We start from the raw sequence: 22002 nt of genomic DNA on the forward strand, positions 1-22002 counted from the left end.
GAGTTAAAGACAACGTCTGCCGTGATTGGCTCCCGGACATCTGAACCAGAACATGTGGATCTGCTGCGGCACATTACACACACACACACACACACACACACACACACACACATGCACCTGTTAAGACATGTTCATCAAAGAGGACAACACAGTAGAAAGGGTTTCTTCAGTTGTGTAATCCACACTGATTAGCTCGGATAAATATCAAATATAAAAGTCCAGAAAAGGAGAAAACAGTGAAAGATTGGGGATGTCTATGAATGTAAGCAAAACAACAATATATGAAAGATCCTGAACAGTTTCACTAACCATTTGATTTAACTAGTATACAGTCAAACCAACATTTATTCAGACACTTCCAACATTATCAGTTTATTCGCTATTGTTTAGAAAATGGTAATAAAATATGAGAAGAACTCAAGTTATCAGATCAGTTGATATTTGACTGGTTTTGTCCGTCCTTCTGTTAGACTCTCACAGATGAATTATGTTGAATATCTGTCAGCTGTTAAATTTAACTACACAATTAGATAATACCAGTTTATAGCCTACATTTTACTGGTAGTCACTGTATGAAGATTTGTGGGTATTATGTCACAGTTTACTTTATTTTGCTATCCTCTACTCACCCACTAGTAAAGAAATCAAAAGTTATATTTGATAAATTATATATATTTTTTAATAATTTGTCACTGAATTAAACGCACAGCATTATGGGATATCATCTAGGCAGTGAAGCACACATCAATGTTGCCTTCAGAAATCGATAAGATGAAGGAATCTCAGGAGACAGGAAGTGACACGATCATTGGATTTAGATGTTGCCTTCCTAACGTTACCTCCGCATTTCTCAGCATTCGGACACAGACAGAATATAAATACCCTTCAAATAGGGTGAATTTACTTGAGAAGCAAAATTTTGCAATATATTACGATTTGTTTTCAATTGATTTTGCCTTTAAAATTAAGTTTATTTTTGTTATTGGTAGATTAATGCTTAAAAAAACAAGACATTACCAATGGGGTAAGAAAAAGAAATTCTCTAAACACAAGTCAATAGTATATATTAATAATGACTAATTTCAACATTGTTTTATCCCTTCGTGTTCTTGACAGGAGTGTTAAGCTTCGTTGCTACGACTTGTCGATTTCCGCATCTTATTTACTTTATTCTCAAGAATGATCAAGAATAATGGTTGGTGAAAATAGGAAGGAGGAAAACATTAGAAAGGCCTTTTTCTCTTCCATGACTCATGGTTTCTGAAGTGTTATTGGGAGATGTTCAGAGAGACGGCACTGCTCTCTACTGGCCAGACATCAGCCGTGCAAATGTCATTACATTGAAGGCACTTTTGCAACTCAGAGCCTGGGATTTACCACAGCTGAGACGACCAGCAGACGTGCTTGGAAATAAGTGCTACTACTGTGTGAAACACTACATAATAGCATCCATTAAAAATAGTAATCTGAAGTATTCATGCATATTTCATTCCATGAGTGGATTTAACTTCTCAGATCTCAGCAGTAAATCCAGTTATTTTGTGTATACACAATATACAAGTGCAAGAAGAATCATTACTTTTTCAAACTTTTTTATTCACATATAATTACTTTTCAAACACACCCCTCATCTGCTATTGGTTGGCTCAACGGGAAGCCCCGCCCCCAAACTACCACCATTGGTCAAATCAGCTCAAGACAGTCATGCTTCGGTTATGTTTTTACATATTTATCTTTAACTTAAGCAGTCTGATCAAACCTTGTCTATGGATCAAACGATGCGTCCACATTCGGATTATTTATCACAGGAAATGGAAGGTCAAGTTGAGCAGATTGCATTGTGGGATATAGTTCAACACAGAGGGCTCTGTTCTATACTGAACTTCTTTTGGGAGCTGTACCATGTGCACAATAGTCATAATACAGATATAGTAGTATAGTAATATGAATACTGAAGTAGTAGGTAGGAGAGTACAATGTTTCAAACTTAGCCAAAAAACAATTAGTTGGCACTTGGAATGTTCAACGATTAATCGCATCCAAAATAAAAGTTTGGATGCGATTAATCGTTGCACAGCCCTACCTGGCACATCTAATATTATTGTATTATTTCACTTTGAAGAGACCAACCGAGTGACTCAGAGCAGAATGACGAAGTTGTCAGCATAGATGTACAACTGGAAGAGAAACCAATCAAAAGAAATACAATGCAACGAGCAATCAAGGCACTTTTAATGGCAGAAATCATCACCTGAGGCAAGACAAGAGCAAACACTCTCCGCATTTAAGACACGTTCATTCCCCCTGAGGTTTCCTCATCTCACACTCAACTACCCCAGAAGCCTCGGAACCGCTTGGATTCGACTTTGGACACTTGATATGCACATTTATGAGGTAGAATTGAAAACACCTTGCTTGCCTTTGTGCGTCTTCCAAATCTACGCATTTTGACCCAACCAAATTCAATATAAAACTGTACATTTGATTAGCAATAAAACCTCATTCGCGAGCGAGTTTAACCTCTGTGTTCACACACGTAACCCACACCACGTTACCCTAGACTAGACCAATCAGGGAGAGACATCCAATGAAGTGAACAAACTTACATTAAAAACTTTAAAATGTAATCCTTACTATAAAAAAAAAAGCAAGAAGGCACATACAGGGTCAAGCAGAACTTTACCAAATCAATCACTCATTTTAAACATTAAGGCACTTTGCGCATTAATATTTCCCACCGCTCCTCCACCGGTCCTCGTTCAGCCAAACAGGAAGCTGCACACAAACAACAGGAGTTTATGTTAGAAAGGAAATCAAGTCCAGTACATTTCGAAATAGCAATTCTTATTATAAACCGTACAGGTCAAAAGTTTGGGGTCGGTAAGATTTTTTTAAACATTTTTTTGAAAAAGAAGTGTCTTTTGTTCACCAAGGCTGTGCTTATTGGTTCAAAAATGGAGTTAAAACAATCATATTTAATTATTATTTAGTTTAATATTTAATATGAACTTTTTTGTGGAAACAGTGCTAGATTTTTTTCCAGCATTCTTTGATGAATAGAAAGTTCAAAAGAACAACATTTATTTTAATTATATTTTTTAACATTAGAATTGCCTTTACTCTCAATTTAAAGCGGTTCTTCACCGCTGGCAAAATGGGGTGAAGATAAAACTTGGCTGCTTATAAAGTAGAAAGGTGATACTTATTTTTTTTAATTGGTGCGACCTGACTCGAGAAAACAGAGAGAAAAAAAAGGCTGTTGTCGTCCCTTTTGTCAAATAGTTAGGAAAACATGGTTACACTTTATTTGTAGGTGTCATTGTTACAGTGTAATTATATAAGAACTGAGTAATATTGATTAACTACATGTACTTAATATATAATATAGGGTTTGGTATATGGAATTATGCATAATTTACTGCTATTACTATGGTAAGTACATGTAACATATGTAACAAGGACACTGTAAAATAAAGTGTTTTTGAAAACTTCAACACCCATAATGCACTGGGCATGTTGCCATCCAAGGCCACTCCCACCAGTCTGCTCTGGAGTCAAGCCCTGTGTCCCAATGCACATACTATCCATCCCAAACAATATGTGAAATTACTATTTCTTCCACAGTATAGTATGTTGAAAAGAGTATGCTAGAAGTCCCCGGATGGTCTACTATTTGTGGTAGATTTTCGAAGTGTGGATTCGTGCTCACTAACACCTAATATTGCCCACAATCCACTGCACTTGGAGGAGGATTTGGTTCAGAACTACAAACACGAATAAAAAGTTAATAAACTACAAACATGGCGGATGTGTGCGACCGGCGGTTGAATAGAGAGGTTTAGATAAAGGTTTGAGTGACTAACAATCAACATTTAACCTGAGAAAAAATATTTATTTAATGCTATCCACATTATATTTCATCTGCAACAACACTGTGAGCTTTTGTAAAGCTCTGTTAGCCCATTAACTTTTAAATGCATCATTATGCAAACACATGAGGAGAGTTCCTGCATGAAAGACCCACGACTGGCAGATCAACGTGCTACTTTTCTCTACAATACAGTAGTAAAATAAATGATATGAAATATGGAGGACTTTAACTGTGACAAGATGATTGACAGGGCAGGTAATGGTGACAGGATGCACGTTTGTCACAAACCTTGTCTACTACTCAAATGTATGTACTTTTTTTCAGCAAAAAGAGTACATACTTTTAGGGAGTGTTATACGTAGGCGAATTAGGACGCAGCAAATTACCGCCTTGCTTTAGTAGGAAATACTCCTAGCAAACTTTTAGACAATGATCTCGACTTGTATTGTTCCCAGTGCAAGGATTCAAAGAGTAAAGGTTTAGCGGAAGCGAGTTAGTTTCGGTTTCCAGCGAAGGATCCAGTGCGTTGTAGGCGTTGAACGCAGCGCCAGACAATCGGAAAACCTCTGTGTTTGTAGTCAACATTTCAAACTGGATGAGCATAAACAAACAGAGGGAAGAACGGAAAGAAACAGCCGTTCGGTCAAATCCACTGAAGCAAAATGTTGTAGCATACCGCTGAGAAAGCTGTTATCATAGTGATCCATTTCTACCATAATCTACAATAACTGTTCTGTTAATAACCCTCTGCCGATCCGACGGTCTGTGGGCGAAAATGCGGAAGTACAATCACGTTTCTGCACCATTTCTGGGTCACTAATGAAATGTAAGTGAACTAGAGACATTAGCCGCGTTTCCATTACCCTTCAAATCGCGCAAATTAAAATTGCGAATTGAAAATACGCTTAATGGAAACACGTAATTTTCGCAAAAACTCCCATTTATCGCAAAAAAGTTTTTACGCTCACATGAGGTGGTTTTTCAGAAACAGTTTTTGCGCATTTACAGGTAACGTGAAGTAGATGACGCTGTATGTTTGGACAGAATACGAGAGAGTTCTTAAGAATTCATAAAAGACTAAATAATTACAGCAATAATGGATTCTAAACCTCAAATAAATGCCACAATCAAGACCTCGAAGCACCCAGAAACACCTCATATGTGCCGCTCACAAGTATAAGGGTCGTTCCTTACCATTAATGCTTGGAAAACACACATACATCTCCTTCGATTAATAATAATGGCCAGTGTAGTGGCTGGGATATAATACATTAACCTCCATTTTGGAATGATTTTACTGATCGCGAGAGGAAAAAAAATAAGTTTTAGTCGCATAACATCGGTTAATGGAAACGCCGTCATTTCGTAATAGTTTTTTTGTCGACATAAAAAAAAAAAAAAACGCAAACGTTTTGCGCAAATGGAATCTGTAATGGAAACACGCCTATTGATCACATGACACTCATCAGATCGTCTCTTCCACTGAAGGTCGAGATGATCGTAGGAACATCACAAATCACGATCATCAGATTTAGTGCATTCAGCTCAGGCCAAACAGCAGCGGAGCAAATACTAAGACACTATCAAACTCATGTACATTTCTCAATTAAACATTTTACTCAAATGATTAAATATAAACAACAACAACCTGCATTACAGAAGCTTTTTCATTAGTGCTCCCAGACTCTCTTTGCTTTGCTATTTCAATGGGATTATTGGGCTAATGATGGACTAACGGTCTCACCTGTAAGGATATCCGTGATATTTGGCCCTGAAGACGGACAGTAGCCAGCTGAAGAACAGCACCACCAGCCCGATTCCTGCCATACACATGACTGGAGACAAACATGACACACATTAAACCGGTTCTCACTGTAGTCTATGCAGAACTGGTGGATTGACAGCATACTTTTCCTCTTCCCGACGTCCAGGTCGGAGGTCGCAGCCTCATGAAGCAGAACCATTCCTAGAGTCACCGCAGCATCTGGATCAGGGTTCAGGAACACGTTCATGATGTGTGCGAATAAAGCCACGGCCAATCAGAACAGATGATATACATCTGTGTGTAGAGCTACACTACTAGTCAAACGTTTGTACATTTTAAAGAACATTTTTATGCTACAAAAGATTTCTATTTCAAATAAATGCTTTTTTAAATATTTTCCATTCATCAAAGAATCCTGAAAAAGTATCATGTTTCCACAAAAATATGAAGCAGCACGACTGTTTTCAACATTAATCAGAAATGTTTCTTGAGCATCAAATCATCATAGGATCATGTGACACTGAAGACTGGAGTAATGATGCTGAAAATTCAGCTTTGATCACAGGAATAAATTACACTTTACTTTATATTCACATAGAAAACAGATATTGTAAATTATAATGTTTCACAATATTACCACATGCACGCAGCCTTGGTGAGCAGAAGAGACTTCTTCCAAAAACATTAAATCTCACTGATCTTACTGACTGAACGGACGGGTATGAGCACCAATGAGATTTCAGTGTGGGCGGAGCTTCACGACACAATGCAGCTAAACAAGTGACCAACAAATTGTTTGTTGCTTGCCATGTAGTAGACATAGAGCCAGGTTTACTAAACAGGGCAAATTAGTGAGAGAGCGAGAGGAAAGTTCTGCTCATGATCTACTGTCGACACACACGCAATATACCAATTTGCATCTGGTTTAAGACATGCTTATTTTGAATGGTAAATAATGGTGCAAACACCAGTAAATTGACGAGTGCAGACTTTAGTAAATCATCTTGCATGATTCATTTAAATTCTCTCCTCCCATAAATTTTGCATCTGAAAGGGAAACTCCTACAAATGCATATTATGCAATAAAATTAGATTCAAAAATAACCCTGTTCACACGTGTTCAGTGCTAACTTTACACTGCGTATCTTTAGTAAATCCTGACAGTGGTTTTTAAATGCCAAAAGAGGGTTTGCGCTGGCGCGGTGTAACTGATCTGAGCGCAGTGGCTGTGAAGGATACTGAAGAGAAGGACGATGTGAGTCTCAGCCACAAACTGAGCCTGACTGCTGCCGTGGATGTAGCTCTGAAATCAAAGACAGACACATTACTGTGGATTATCATGTGATATAAAAACCTGTAGATGTGAGAACTTAAGGAGATAGTTTGAGACCTGAGGGGGCTGTGATGTTATCAGTCATAACTGTGGATGTTTACTGACAAGCACCAGAAACAAGCCTTTCTGACTCAGAGTGGGAAATTACCATGTTGGGCAAATACAGAACCGTATTACCGTATTACTAACCGATGTTAGCTTTATGCAAGATGACAAAATAAACTTTCATCAAATGCACACATTTAAGAGTTTAAAGGGATAGTTCACTTTGAAATTCATTTTTGGTATGTTTTAGCTTACCTCAAGGGCATCCAAGATGTAGGTGTCTTTTTCCGCGGTAGTTTCAATTTTGATATTTTTAGGTCAAACCGTTCTTGTCTGTCAGTCATATAATGCAGGTCTATGGTCACGGTCTCAAAACACAAGCACAGAGTCCAAATTAAAACAATTCCCCGTCGTCCAAATTAAACAATTCCCCATCGTAAGTACACATTGATGGCCTGAGACACGAAACGAGCGGTTTGTGTGAGAAAACGAACAGTATTTATATAGTTTTTAGCTCTTATACACAGCCACGTCCAAGTGATCTGAGGGCGCTCGCGCATCCTGGTGTGTGACGTGTACGCAGACTGGTGCATAGATATATATACACTAGATGTCGCTTTGTCTACGGCAGTTCATTGGAACGAATGTCTTTAAGGCGACATCTAGTTTATATATCTATGCACCAGTCTGCGTACACGTCAGATCAGATCACTCGGACATGTCTGCGTATAAGAGGTAAAAACGATATAAATACTGTTCGTTTTCTCACACAAACCGCTCGTTTCGTGTCTCAGGCCATCAATGTGTACTTACGATGGGGAATTGTTTAATTTGGACGACGGGGAATTGTTTTAATTTGGACTCTGTGCTTGTGTTTTGAGACCGTGACCATAGACCTGCATTATATGACTGACAGACAAGAACGGTTTGACCTAAAAATATCAAAATTGAAACTACCGCGGAAAAAAAGACACCTACATCTTGGATGCCCTTGAGGTAAGCTAAAACATACCAAAAATGAATTTCAAAGTGAACTATCCCTTTAAGGGCCCAATTTTAACGATCTGAAACACAAGTAACTTTGTGGGCGGGTCTTGAGCGCTGTTGCTATTATACCGGCGGGATAAATGACTCTTGCGCCCGACGCAAACCTAAAATGGGTTGGTCTGAAGTAGCTTCATTATTCATAGATGTGGTTTGGGCATAACCCAAATTAGCTTCGGTTAAACAGGCGTATGATAATTTGGGCAAATGTGTAAGCTAGATTTATGCCTATTTTTCACATCTTCATGAACACAACAATGATTTCCCTCATGTGGAATATTTTTCCTTGTAATTATGTATGGTTTGCAAAAATGGCAACTGCTGCGTTTGTGTAGATGAGAGAAGCAAAGTGTATGCGTGTTGTGCACACGCTACATTATGGCCAAGCATGCACCCTTAAAATAGCATCTGAATATCGCGCCACTGACTTTAGACTAGGTTTTTCCTGGTCTGTGGCGGAATTGTTTTCTGAAACTGCAAAAAAGCACCAGGGAACGTTTGCGCCGGAACATGCCTCCTCTTTACGCTGAAGTGATACATGCGTCGGTGTACAAAGTCAATTGCGCTGGGTGAAAGATAGGGCCCAAAGTCTTTCTCCTCAAGGAAACTGGATAAAAAATACTGAGGACTCAACTTTTGTCCAATCAAACGCTCTCTAGAATGATTTAAAACAGGTGACAAACTTTCAATATGACACACATCAACACGGCAAAGAAAACTGGGTTTGTCAAGCCATTTTATGGTGTCTTTAAAATAAAAAACCAAACGTGAGGTAAAAGAGTGTAACCAACCACTTGGCCAGTGTTCGGGTTCTTGTGAGCGTATGGAGGTCCTCGGATGTGGTTCCACATTTGACCCGATGTCATGATCAAAACAAAACACTATAGAGAGAGAGAGAGAGAGAGAGAGAGAGAGAGAGGTTGTTCATGTTAACTGGATTTTTACAATAGAAGACAAAATAAGAAAAGACTATAAAAAACAAGAGAAAACAAATGCTGCCAATCACTCAATGTAATCTATAGTTTACGGATTCAAAAATAGAGAAATTAATACCTAAATTATAAAGTCATGTCTTTAATGACATCTAGTATATAGCCGGTATCAACAATTTCAATGACAATGTCTAAATAGGGTTTTCACAGACATCAAGACACACTCATTCCTCTACCTACCAAAAAAAGCCTATAATAATTACGGTAATAATAATAATTTGTATTATTATAAAGGGAACACTTCAAATTAGACTAGTGCTTTTTCTTGCCACGGCGGCCATTTTTTCCATCGCCATGTGTTCTAATAGTAAATTTAACCAATGATTAATATTTAATAATTGTTTAGTTTTCCAGTGTTGAAGATTAGTTTAGAAGCAGAGAGTAGAGCAATATAAACTAACTTCACACAGTGAGGTCTGGCGTCAATCTCTGAAAGATCTCCTGATAAGGGCTAATGATACTTTAATCTGAAGAATAATTAACAATTTCTCCGAAACTTCCGACCAAACATTCTGAACGGCGATACAGTGCCATGAAGACTGGAGGTACGTGTCTTGACTATTAAGATTACATTGAACTACTAGTTACAGCATGAAATGAACATGGATGAACATTACATGGCATGTTGAAAGATACAGCATAATTTACTGAAATGAATCCCGTCTCATGCAATCGCTCAATCAGTGTTTCAACCAGAGAGACGTCACTAAAGCAGCTTGTAGGCTTTACTAAACGTTACATTTACCTCAAGAAAGCTCTTCAACGTCCACGAACTCATTAGTTAGCTAGGAAAAATAATTCTAGAAAGCAGTATTTGGCTAAATATAGGCACTTTATTACATACTAATATTTTTACTGAACCTGTGAGTGATGTCTTCAATAGCCTATTTAATGTAAGTTGGAATAAATCTGTCATGAAAACAAGTTTTTACAGTTTATTGTCATTTAAATGTTTATAATTCACCAAAAAGCTGAAGAAGAAACAATTCTGCTATCCAAAAGTTGACATAAAAACTGCCTTATGTGCAATTTTAATGTTTGTACAACTCAGTTTTAGCTATTCAAGTGTTGGTAATCAAATAAGTTAGATTAATTAATTATTTATTTTAATTTTTGGCTAAGTGCATCCTGAATTTTCGTGTCGCTGCATCCCTGTTATGAAACATAAAGGACCCACCAGTGCAGAGAAGGCCCAGACGTTCTTGTTGAACAGGAACTCCAGGTTGTTTCGGCGTAAGTAAGCCAGACTGCCGATGAACGCCAGCAGCAAACCCAGCATGAGCGGCCCGGCGTAGCTCGGAGGCCGGATCACCCGGATCTGAAGGACACACACCAGCCTGTCAAACACTGACGTGACTCTCCTGAAGCCGTGTGTGTGTGTGTGTGAGTCTCACGTGGACGTCTGTGCGGTCCGCCACCCATCGGGCCAGTTGCTCCGCGGCGAAGCCTCGCACCTGCAGCTCGTACGTGTCCGCACGCTTGGGCTTGCCTTTGGCCGGGAAGTTGATGAATGTCGGAGCCGAGTTCATGTTGAGCTGAAGAGGACATAAACAGAATGAAATAAGAATGACGGTGCTATTACAAGAATTTTCACACTTCTTAACGTCAACATGAATCATGATTATCCCCATTTGTTTTCTTATTACACATTACTGGTCTTATTGATGTAATATCTTGCTTTCCCTCTAAAACAACATCATCACCTCGTCCTTGTGACTAATTTTAATGTTAACCAACCGGTGTACTCTAGCTATAGTCATCACATTTAGGTCTGACTATATTCAGGTGTGTATCTGCACATCTAAGCACTTTCCAGAATATAAAGTCCTGCCAGAGACTTTGTTTTCACTTGGAAATATTTCACATATTGAAAATGCCCCTTCATGTTCACTTTAAAAGAATAAAGGTATGAGGTGGAGTTCAAAGGTAAAGATTAATTCAGGATGGTTACCATCTGGAAAACATCTGAGCCTTCATCAAAATCCACCATTGCAAAGAATATCCGGTTAGTAAATGCACTGGAGTAACGCCACGAGTTGGCCAGGATCTGGTACTCTTCATCCGCCTGTCTGAAAACAAAATAACAAAACACAAAAAAATGACTTTTTCCATACAGAAATATCAAGTTTGTTTAATGCAGTTAATTTAGCGCACAGGTTTGAGGTTTTAATGTGTAGCATGTCATTTTTGTGCAGCAACCACAAATGTAAATGCACAAATAAAGACTAAGAATGCTCGACTCGTCTGCCATTGCTTGGAAAAATTACACTGTCTCAAATGACTTCATGTGCACTTGCATTCTGGTGGACTTAAACTGGCCATCATCTGCACATCCACTTGACTTGCATGTAAGTACTGAGTAATATAATGAACTACATGCACTTACTATAGGATTAGGGTTTGGTTGAGGGTTGGTTGCACGTAATTTATAGTTATTACTATAGTAACTACATGTAACGTGTAAGGAGGACACTGTAAAATAAAGTGTTACTAAAATACCTACATATAATTACATCTGTAATTAATTTCTGTAAGTTATGCAATACATCATCAACACAATAAGTGCATTGTATTTAACAACTATATATTTTTTATCTAAGTGCATAGTAGTTATAATATAATATAATTAATATTGTCAATTGCCAGCTCCACGCTTAAGGTAAGTCTCTGAGCATCAGAAGTACACTAACACTGCAGTGATGCTTTAGTGTCATTTATAATATTAAAGTATTTATAAAAAGTTTGAATTAGCTTTTATTTTTATATTTGTCAGTTTCCATTTTAGTTTAAGTTTCAGTAATTGTGTGTGTGCTTCAATTATTTTATTTTTTTAATAGTGAAATACAAAGTGTTTTTTGTCATTTTATTACATCACCTCAAACTTATTTCAGTTTGTTGACGTTTTAAAACTTTTGTTTAAAGGGATAGTTCACCTAAAAATGAAAATTTGCTGTTAATTTACCCAAGATGTAGGAAGTCTCAGGCCACCCAAGATGTGACTTTTATTCTTCAGATGAACAGTAAAGAAGATTTTTAGCTGAAACTGTCTTTGCTGATTGATTTAATATTATGCGTCAGTTTGAGATGAAAACACCATGGCTCAGAACCGTTGTCCAAGGCTGAGAATTACAGGTAATAATGTTCAGTTTCTTGAACCGACCGATCGTCTCGCTTCTTAAGACATCAATGAATCGTCAGGAGTCACGGGTATTCATTTTTAAGGATGCACGATATTTCGGCCACCATATCGGTGTCGGCCAATAAATGTTCATTTTTAATGTTAACGGCCCCATAAAAAATGAGGCCGATATATTAAAGCTGATAAATATTGGATCATATCCAGTTCAGAAGACACTTCAGATGCGCACTGTTCTCTATTATGGTTCTAAATTGCTTGAAATAATAAATGACAATACAGTTAAGTGCACATCTGTCATATAGGCTACATAAAGTGATGAGAACATCATTATAATTGTGTGCTTGGGTCATGGCTTTTAATGGTGAGATTTTTGTAATCAGTTTCTCAAAAATTATTTTAAAACTTGGATTTAGATTTATCAGCTTATGTCAGTTATCAGCTTTCAAATATAAGGAATTCAAAGAAATATGAAGATATCGACAAGCGCCTACGTCACAGTGACCTTTCCAAAGTGATGAAGTAATGTGTGGCGCAGAGCCAGTGTAAGATGAGCATTTGTGGTTAAAAAGTATATATATATACTTTTTGTGTGTGAAAATGGCCGATGGTTTGTCTAGATGAGACTCTTATTCCTCGGCTGGATCGTGTCGAGACTTTGAAGCTGCACTGAAACTCACATTTGGACCTTTGAACCGTTGGACCCCATTGAAGTCTCTATATGGAGAAAACTCCTGGAATGTTTTCCTCAAAAACCTTCATTTATTTTCGACATGAATATTTTGGATGACATGAGGGTGAGGTGAGGATGAGGTAATTATCAGGAAATTTGAATTCTGAAGTGAACTAGTCCTTAAAGTTTACATTCTTTGTCTAATATTTAGCACACACACACTTACTTGCAGACGGCACACTGTCTCTGAGTCTGCAGCGCCGTGAACATGATGATGACGGAGTAGTTGCGTGGAGGAGCTCGGATCAGCCTCCTGAACTTCTCTCCGTTCAGCCGGATCACAGCACGCTTACTGGTCCACTCCATCAACTGACTGACCTTCTCTGACAGCAGGGTCTGCACACACACACACACACACACACACACACACACACACACACACACACACACACACACACACACACACACACACACACACACACACACACACACACACACAAGCCATTAACTCACAGTACACTCAGCACAGGTTCAGTCCACACCGAGTAACTCATGTTCTTTGTCTTGTTACACACACGTATATATATATATATTAAGACTTCAGATGCAAAAGCCTCTAAGTCCGTCTAAAGTTTTTGTTTAATATTAACATTTTTATCAGGCTCCTATGTATAGGTTTCTACCCAAGTACCAGCATTTCTGAATGGGCTGAGGCTGGGATTTAGTGAGTTTGAAGTGAAAGTATTTGATGAATGTATACTATGTGCGGAGAGCATTCACAAAAATATTATTATCTCACTTTTGAGGTGGCTTTTGGATGCTTTTGCATCGGAGGTCTTCATTCATTCATTTGTTTATATATATATATATATATATATATATATATATATATATATATATATATATCAGCCACTCATTGGTTCACAGGAGGACACTCAGCACAGGTTGATTGTCTTACATGAAGAACACAAGCAGAAGTGTGTTCAGTCAGCTCAGTTCAGAGGCTGCAGTAACACCAGGAAGCTTAGCTTAGTTTGCATACAGGCCAAGTGTGTCAGCTCATAATACATTGAATTAAACCGAGAGCAAAAATCATTCGAGGTGATTTACTGATGGATCACGGTGTTCTCACAAAACTAAACATTAATGTGCTATTTAATGTGCTTTTGAGACAGAGAGAATCTGTCAGAGCCTTTGAGAAACATGTCAGCTCAGTGCATGTGAGGGGTTAAAAAAACACTTAATAACAAGCCATTCGAATCCACTGACCTCCTTCTTCTTCTGCCCATCTGATGGCGTGCCGTGTAAACTAACAGCGAGGAAAACAACTATCAAAAGTTTATAAAACATTTCTGAAGCTGCCACTGCGGCCACGACCGTTCTGCGGGAAGCAACTCCTGTCCGCTTCCTATTGGCTGAGCTCAGCGGAAGAGGAAGCGTTTCAAAATAAAAGTCTAAAGCGACAAAACTAAAGCTCGAATATGCGGCAGAATTTTCTAAATAAAAGCCTCAAGCTGCCGGTGACTCTTTCATAATAATAATAATAATAAAAAAATTAAATTCGTATGTATGTAGAACGAGGTAAAGGTGGTTTAGTATAGTAAAAGTAAGATTATAAAGTCAAAGTTAACAAAGGAATACTGACATGATTGCTGATAAAGAACCTGTAGTCCAGAAATATACAACAAAGAAAAAAAGAAATATGTTTAAACAAATAAAGAAGTGTTTCCCACTGTCCCTATGAATCTACATCTGATCAAGTTATTCCAGCCCCATATACAGTTATTATGTAGGCCTATGCTCTCTAAATGATCACTCGTAGTTTTGTTGGAAGAATGCAGACTTCTTATGGTGTATATATTTTTTTGCAAGTTAAGTAAAGTTAAATGATCAATTTTGTACTTTCTGTTGGTAGCAAAGTGTGTAAAAATGCAGTCCTTTAGCTATTTCCTCCTCGAAGATCATACACCAACATGTTTCTAATGTTTTAATATACTGAATGATTTACATACAGTTAAAGCTTGCATATACAACTCTCTGTACAATCAAAATACAACATTATAAAACGCAACAAAGCCGTTCAGATGAAAGAAGAAAGCAGAAGCTATGCAATTATTTCTCTAAAACATTTATTATCTCATCATTTCTCAACAAGTTTATTCTTAACATTGCTATTGTTGGCTTCTATGAAAATGTAGATATTAAATGACTTGCAAATGAAATGAAAATAAATTGAAAATAAACACTCCGACATCCCGAGATGCATTGACGCGCGCGCGAGAGTGTGTGTGTGTGCTAAACATCCGGCTGTGTGTGTGAGTGTGTTTGGAGGAAGATGGCGGCGCTTATCCTTCCGTCTGACTGGATAAAAAACTGGGACAAATCGGGCAAAAATGAGTTGTGAGTAGGAGTTTAGTAATCGGATGGAAAGTGTGTATGGGAATAAAGTTATATACATTTTTTTTGGGCCGTAATTACCGCGGGTTATTGTCGAAAGCATAAATCATATTCTCTTCATTGTCAATGTCCACTGCTAGTGCGCGTTAAAAACTAATTACTTAAAGTTCAATAAAATGGCCTATAAACCTTAATATACTGTTAACCAAATAAAGAATATAAAGTCTGTAGTTTCTTCAAATGTATATGTAAGACACTTTATTGGTTATTTTCATGACTGTAACGCCAGTGAGCTAATAGTTAGCTGGGTTAGCATTAGCATGTGTCTTCTTATCAAGTGTGTGTTACAGTATGTAACGTGTGTTACATGTTTCATGCAGGCAAACGTGGATCTTATACACCCTAAGCAAGCCTGAAGTTAATATTATGGGGTGTTATGAGGTTGCCTAACCCTGATGAAAGGGTTAGATGTAAGTTAGCTGTGCTAAAGAGTTCAATCCTGGGAGATATTGGTTGTCTCGAAATCTAGTGATCTGCCCTGTATTTATGAACAACACAGTCTCAAAACACACTGAGTCAGCGGTCTAGTCGTTGACACCTACTTAGACTGCAGTGTGGTCTTCATAGTGCAGTATTGGTGTGAAGACCGTGTGAGCTGCTAATGCAGACAGCGTTTCTGGTCATGCTGGAGAACATGTGTTTAGTCTGTTTGGCATCTGGTCCAAAACCCAGTAAAGCTGCCTTTGTGTTCAGCTTTGTCGAAATCTGGTGAGGCTTCATGTGCAATGCTGTCTTTTTGGGGGGATTTGAGCACTGCCTGAGTCATATTTGCATGATACACCTGTGTCTTACAGGTGCTTTCACCTGTGTGGATGTAGGACCGATACAGATTAACTCAGATGATACTGAACTTCAACTTGTAGATGATAGTCATGTTTATCGTACAGAGATGACTGGATATCAGACTGTAGTTGTGACATAAAAAAGCTTTAACGCATACAGGGAGACGGCCAATAGTAAACTCTGCTTAATGTTGATCTGTTAGGATCTAATTTAGTTTAATCCTGTGTAAATGGGGTCATCTTTGTTGCTCATCATGTGTTATTAATAACTGAAGTTCACTTCATTTATGCTTTTTTTCTGTTTCTAGTTTACAGTTTTTCCAGGACCTTGCAGGAAAACCCAGTGGTCAAGGTAAGTTTAATTCATTTGACTTATTCTTAGGGCTGTTACTGGTGTAGTGTTTTGTTTTTTATTATTTGCACAAATAATTCACAATGTGCAAATTATGCCTTTAATGTAAATCAAACTTTGAAAGTGCATTACCATGTAAACAATACAACATCCTTGAACAATGAAAGCTAAATAAATTACATTAAATGTTAGAACTAAGCCAAGTTTATTAATATTTCCCCCTAAGATAAGTGTATCTGCTCTGTGCTTTGAGAGGGCTGATGGGAAATCTCTCGTCTTCTCCTGATATTCCAAAGCAATCCACACTGGTTTCTAAGAGGTTGGAAGAGTGAATTTTAATCTTCCACTTGAGCTAGAGATTTACATTTGTATATATTTCAAAGTATATTTAGTTTTTAACGCGGACACTAGCGTACCATACACACATAACTGTACATATCCTTTCTAAGTGCTCAGTTTGATATGTTCACGCACACAGATGCAGATCACACAACTTGCACTCTGTCGACAGAATGTGTGTGTCTCTCTCAATCCTCTCCACAGGTTGTGAATCAGTTTATGGTCTACACACAGATATGGGCAATGGGAATTAGGGGTGTGAATCGTCACTGGTCTCGCGATTCAATTCGATTATCATGTCTTCGATTCGACATCACGATGCGTTGCATCCTCACTTTACAATATTATTGCACATGCCTAAAGTTATGTCAATTATTTCAATCAGTCAGATATATGAACTCCCTTTTTATTTGATCTGCTCAGAGAACGTACACTTCCTGAATGTAGCAAACATCAGACACAACCAAAGTCTGAACACAGCAGACGACAGGACCCTGTAGAACAAACACTAGTAAATGCTAAAAGCGCATGAAACTTTCAAGTGTACTTAAGTTACAATAACACACACACACACACATACACACACGCTCACAGCCTCGCACGCACACATTCGCGGTCACACGCTGTAAATGTTAAAATAGTGGGTGCATTTCTTTATTACTCACTCATATAGCGATTATGGTCTATTACTGCATGGATGCAGAATCGTCCACATCTGTATCGAGATGCAACGATTACTTTCAACACCCCTACTGAGAACCCCAATGCTCACGACAAACAAGGGACTCGTGAACTATTCAACTATATATATATATATATATATATATATATTTATAAAACGGTTAGTTCCAATCCTTGATTCTGATTGGTCAATAGCTGTTTTATTCACAATAAAACACAGCTATGGCCGCGTCACCCAACGGCTCTATGTATCACTGCACAACACTCTTAGCAACGTAAACATGTTTGTTCTCATTGATATTGTTCATTAAAACTAGAGTAGAGTATTGTGAGAGATCGGGTAAGCGAGAGCACCTGCATTTACAGTAGATATAGCATTTCTCTTCAGCTCAGTCATATATTCATAATAAAAAAACGCTGCAATATCTTGTCCTTTAACAGTCGTGGGGTTTTCCGTGCCCTAGTCATCTGTCAGTTACGTCTTCCTTCTCCTCGATCACACGTTTGAGTCCTTTCAATATAGAAGTCTTCTCTCCTGCCTGACTCGCTCATAAAGACAGTCTTTGCCGCCATCTAATGGTGAAATAATGTATGTAACTTCTGTAGCTGTTTACGGTCAGGGACTATTTTGTCCAGCGGAAGGAAGGCTTTTAGTGATTTTACTTCATGAAATATAATATGTATGTAAACTTATGGGCAAAACTGTACATTTTGTTGTCGGGGAAAGTGAGACTGAATTACCAGCGTGTGTGAAATTCACTGTACAAATAGTTGACATGCCTTACTTTGCCTAATGATTACAAACTGTGTTAAAGTTAATAAAAGGAGATATGAAGACTGAAACCCATATTTCTGTACAAACACACATTAGGGCTTGCACACTTTTACTAGTTAACCCTGGGTCATTCTAAACCCTGGGTAAAGGGAATCCTGGGTTATCTTGCTTCAGTTTTCAAACTGATCATAATTTACCCGGGGTTATCAATTAATCCTGGGTATTCATACGCCATCATAAACGCATCATTTTGGCATTGGATTACATAAAGACTATGCAACAGAAATGTTCTTATAATTACTGATTCGAAGTCGTGTCTCCAAGCGATGTCATCCTTTAATGATCACCCAGCACTTGTAATGATTCTTTATAAACTGCTTGAACTAAAGGGTCATCAGTTTAATATCTGGTTTCGTTGAATTCATTTCTATATTAATGGGATTTATATACTATGAACAAACTTCATGAAATCAGCCCCAATGTTGGAAGAAATTGTTTTCTATCAAATCTCAAACTGATGGACCAGATTGTTTATAGCCCGTTCCAGGAGGACACCAGCTTTTGATACTAGAAGATCCACCAACATGATCTTTCTGTCCAAACTTTATCATTGAAGCATGTTTTATTAGATTGTGTTGGTTTTAACCTTAACCTTTTTTTAATTTAGTTAACTCTTTTGAAGTTAGAAGTTTTTACAAAAAGTTCACCCAAAAATAGTTTGAGTTTTTAGCAAAAATACATTGTAAACACCTGAAATAGTTTTACCGTACATTTTTCTTTCCACGAAAACAGAAGCTGGCACAGAAGCTGGCAAAGCATTAAAAACAATCAAACATCTGCTGTCGGTTCACACTGTACGTTCCTAAGCCCCTGGCTAACATCCTTTTTTGAATATTTGTGAGCGAACGGCGCTTTAGCATTGCACATCCTTATGTGACCACCCTGGATGACAAAACCAGTCACATGGGTACATTTTTTTAAAATTGAGATTTATACATCATCTGAAAGCTGAATAAATAAGCTTTCAATATTTGGCAGAGATGAAACTATTTGAATATCTGGAATCTGAGGGTGCAAAACATTGAGAAAATCGCCTTTAAAGTTGACCATTATGGTGCATTCACTCACAGAAATAAATGTTTTATATATTTACAGTTGGAAATTTACAAAATATCTTCATGGAACATGATCTTTACTGAATATCCTAATGATTTTTGCCATAAAAGAAAAATCTGTAATTTTGACCCGTACAATGTATTGTTGGCTTTTGCCACAAATATCCCCGTGCGACTCGAGACTGGTGACGTGATCCAGGGTCACATATTATAAATCGCCGACTGCTATCAAGTTTTCCCTGATATAAAGGCTGAAACGGCGTCCTTTTCACTCGTTTTCCATCACCATTTTCCATTTTTCCTCATCAAACGAGGGCTGTGCACAAATAGTTGAATATTCGATCTGCAATTATTATTCGAAAAAATAAATGAGAAATCGCATGAGACCCGAACAGCAGTCGTTGAGGAAAGACACTCGATGAATAAAAAGATAACGTCGTTCTCGTTAAATGTCTTTTAAATAAACGAATATTTGTTTTTTATGAGCCCAAATATTCAAATACAATATTTATTTTTCTGCGATGTCGCGCTGGAACAACAAACACAAAGTTGACAATGATGATCTCAGGTGCTGTTTATGTGCTTTATTTAATGTTTAAACCGTGTCATGTGACTCTGAATATCATTTAGTGCTCCAGCTTTTGTGGCTGTAAAAGCAACAGTGGATGATTCACCTCAGATCTTGAAATTAAACAAATGGAAACAAGAACGTTCAAACTGTGAACAAACAAGTGTATTATTTGACAGATTGTTTCAGTAGCCTATGTATTTTTTTCTCTTATGATATTCGTGCTATGATTTATTTACCAAACAAAACTTTGTATTTCACTCTTGTGCCGATATCCACATGACACGACACGTGCACGCGATATGGACAAGAAAAAATACTATCACGATTGTTTGATCGGTATTGCGATTTCAATTTTAATAGACAGAAGGGAAACAGAACAGACAGAAGGGAAAATAATCAGTAAGTAGAAATGTCACTTCATGTCTGTAGAACAGATAGAGCATTGCTTTGTCTATTCGTTTAATACTTTGATTAAACGAATCCTTTGATTAAAAGATTGGCCTTTAGTGTTTGATCCATTATCTGAGGGTGATTGACACTCACTCCTCCTCACAAAAGCACCAGTAAGCTGAAGCCTCCCTCACGCCCTGAGGCGGATGTTCTCCAGTGTGGTCATCAGGGGAGGAGAGGAGCATCATTAATAAATCTCCACACCGGTAAATGAACCATACCGTACTCTCTCTCGAATTCCCGTTCACGTACCGTGTTTAGGGAGCTGCGAAACTGAGCGCACATTTTACACGATCAGATCCCAGCTTTGCTTTACGGCACTGCCTCGGGTGTTGCAACAGGTTTGATGTGTTACTGTGCTTTGCTGCAACAATAATTTGACAGGTCTTGCAAATTACCTGGCTCTGATGCATCATCTCTCCTGTATCCAAAATATTCACAAACCATGGATGTTGTTTTGTTTTGGCACCGAGTCTTTATACCGCCCTGGATTCATTTCCCTGTTTCTGTTGATTTACAGTAACGGTAATTCTGTTCACACACACTAGATTTAGGCACGTTCTAATTGGACACGGTTTAGAAAATGTAAATGCTCACATCACGTTTGTATGATTTCAAATAATCACACAGCCCTTGCAAAACGTATTTTATTTTATTTTTATGTGTGCCGTCTGTCGTCACGCTGACCAGCCCTAAGTGTACTTCACTTCTGTCAGGCTTTAGAGACCTCCTCTTTTATTAGCTCTCGGGAGTTTTGTTGTGGTCTTTATTCAGAGTGTAATTATTGCAGATCACTATTTTTGATAGTATATCTAAAAATTGAGAAGATTGCAGTTCAGATTGTGGATCCTGATTGTTTATTATAAAATTGTGATATGATATTTTGGGATGCAGGGCTGTGATATCTTCTGAATTCAACATTCTACATGCATAACTATCATTGGCTGTATTCTGCATGATGGTTTTAACATTGCAGCTGTGAATGGTTTCCTGGCGTGTGCTGGAGATGCTGCAGTTCACTGTGACAGACACTGGCTTAGCTTGACGGCTACTCGTAACAACGTTTAACGTCTTTACCGTGACACTTTCATCCCATCCCAATTCACACATTTGGAGAGGCAATTCCCACAGTGGCAGCGAGTGTGAAGAGCTGTAATGACAAGATACAGCTGGAACATTTCCAACTAGTGATGTAACTCCATGAGAACTGAAAACTGGAAAGTGTCACTGGTGAATGTTAATGAATATGAGGCAAAACTTACTGATTTATTGTAGAGCTGCAACTAATGAAACATTACGCTTATGCATTAGCATCTTAAATGAAGAGTTCTCCTGTTTTGGGTTAGCTTGGATCACGCACCTATCCCGCAACAGCTCACTCTGTTTCACACACTATATTTAGATGCACTTTGTCCACAGAAATGTGTTATTCAGTGCTGTGGTTTGACGCCACTGGCGGAAGTCTTCTGTGCACGGTGGGCAGACCCGACTAATCCATAATGACATTTGTTGTCGATGATTTTCATTATTGATTAGTTTGTTCCAGCCCTAATTTATTGTTATCTATTTAAATGAAATTACAAGTCACTTTTGCAATTAAAAAAAGAAAATTGCAACCAGC

At 37.9% G+C, this 22002-nt stretch overlaps 2 protein-coding genes and 1 long non-coding RNA gene across 4 annotated transcripts in view; 2 read left to right on the forward strand and 1 right to left on the reverse strand.

Moving 5' to 3' along the window:
• The first annotated feature begins 643 nt into the window (after positions 1-643).
• LOC309505163 lies at positions 644-2487 on the forward strand. The gene is made up of 2 exons (XR_014208341.1): positions 644-1024; positions 1117-2487. It is a non-coding gene; the product is annotated as an uncharacterized lncRNA (long non-coding RNA).
• On the reverse strand, positions 2216-14289 carry magt1 (magnesium transporter 1). Its single transcript, XM_082178413.1, has 10 exons — positions 14129-14289; positions 13086-13255; positions 11002-11119; positions 10445-10585; positions 10228-10368; positions 8850-8939; positions 6876-6939; positions 5781-5855; positions 5616-5706; positions 2216-2775 (listed from the first exon to the last, which is right to left on the reverse strand). The coding sequence occupies exons 1-10, from the start codon at positions 14207-14209 to the stop codon at positions 2760-2762; spliced, it is 987 nt and encodes a 328-aa protein (XP_082034539.1). The 5' UTR covers positions 14210-14289; the 3' UTR covers positions 2216-2759.
• An 850-nt stretch (positions 14290-15139) lies between these two features.
• The window catches only part of thoc2 (THO complex 2), a 90583-nt gene continuing 83720 nt past the window's right edge, over positions 15140-22002 (forward strand). For both annotated transcript variants that reach the window (XM_082178259.1, XM_082178260.1), the window contains exons 1-2: positions 15140-15259; positions 16407-16450. In XM_082178259.1, the coding sequence (XP_082034385.1) occupies positions 15195-15259; positions 16407-16450 (109 nt within the window). In that variant the 5' untranslated portion in view covers positions 15140-15194. The remainder of the gene's footprint in view (positions 15260-16406; positions 16451-22002) is intronic.

Source organism: Leuciscus leuciscus (genome assembly GCF_965113295.1).
Source record: "Leuciscus leuciscus genome assembly, chromosome: 8".
NCBI lineage: Eukaryota > Metazoa > Chordata > Actinopteri > Cypriniformes > Leuciscidae > Leuciscus > Leuciscus leuciscus.

Excerpts from the sequence above, each read along its gene's own strand:
- magt1 (XM_082178413.1), bottom strand. The coding sequence starts at position 14,209 with ATGTTTTATAAACTTTTGATAGTTGTTTTCCTCGCTGTTAGTTTACAC. Across the intron at positions 10,369-10,444 it reads CGGACCGCACAGACGTCCAC|ATCCGGGTGATCCGGCCTCC; the intron begins GTGAGACTCACA and ends TGTGTCCTTCAG. Across the intron at positions 5,856-6,875 it reads TCACATCGTCCTTCTCTTCA|ATGCTGCGGTGACTCTAGGA; the intron begins GTATCCTTCACA and ends ACCCTGATCCAG.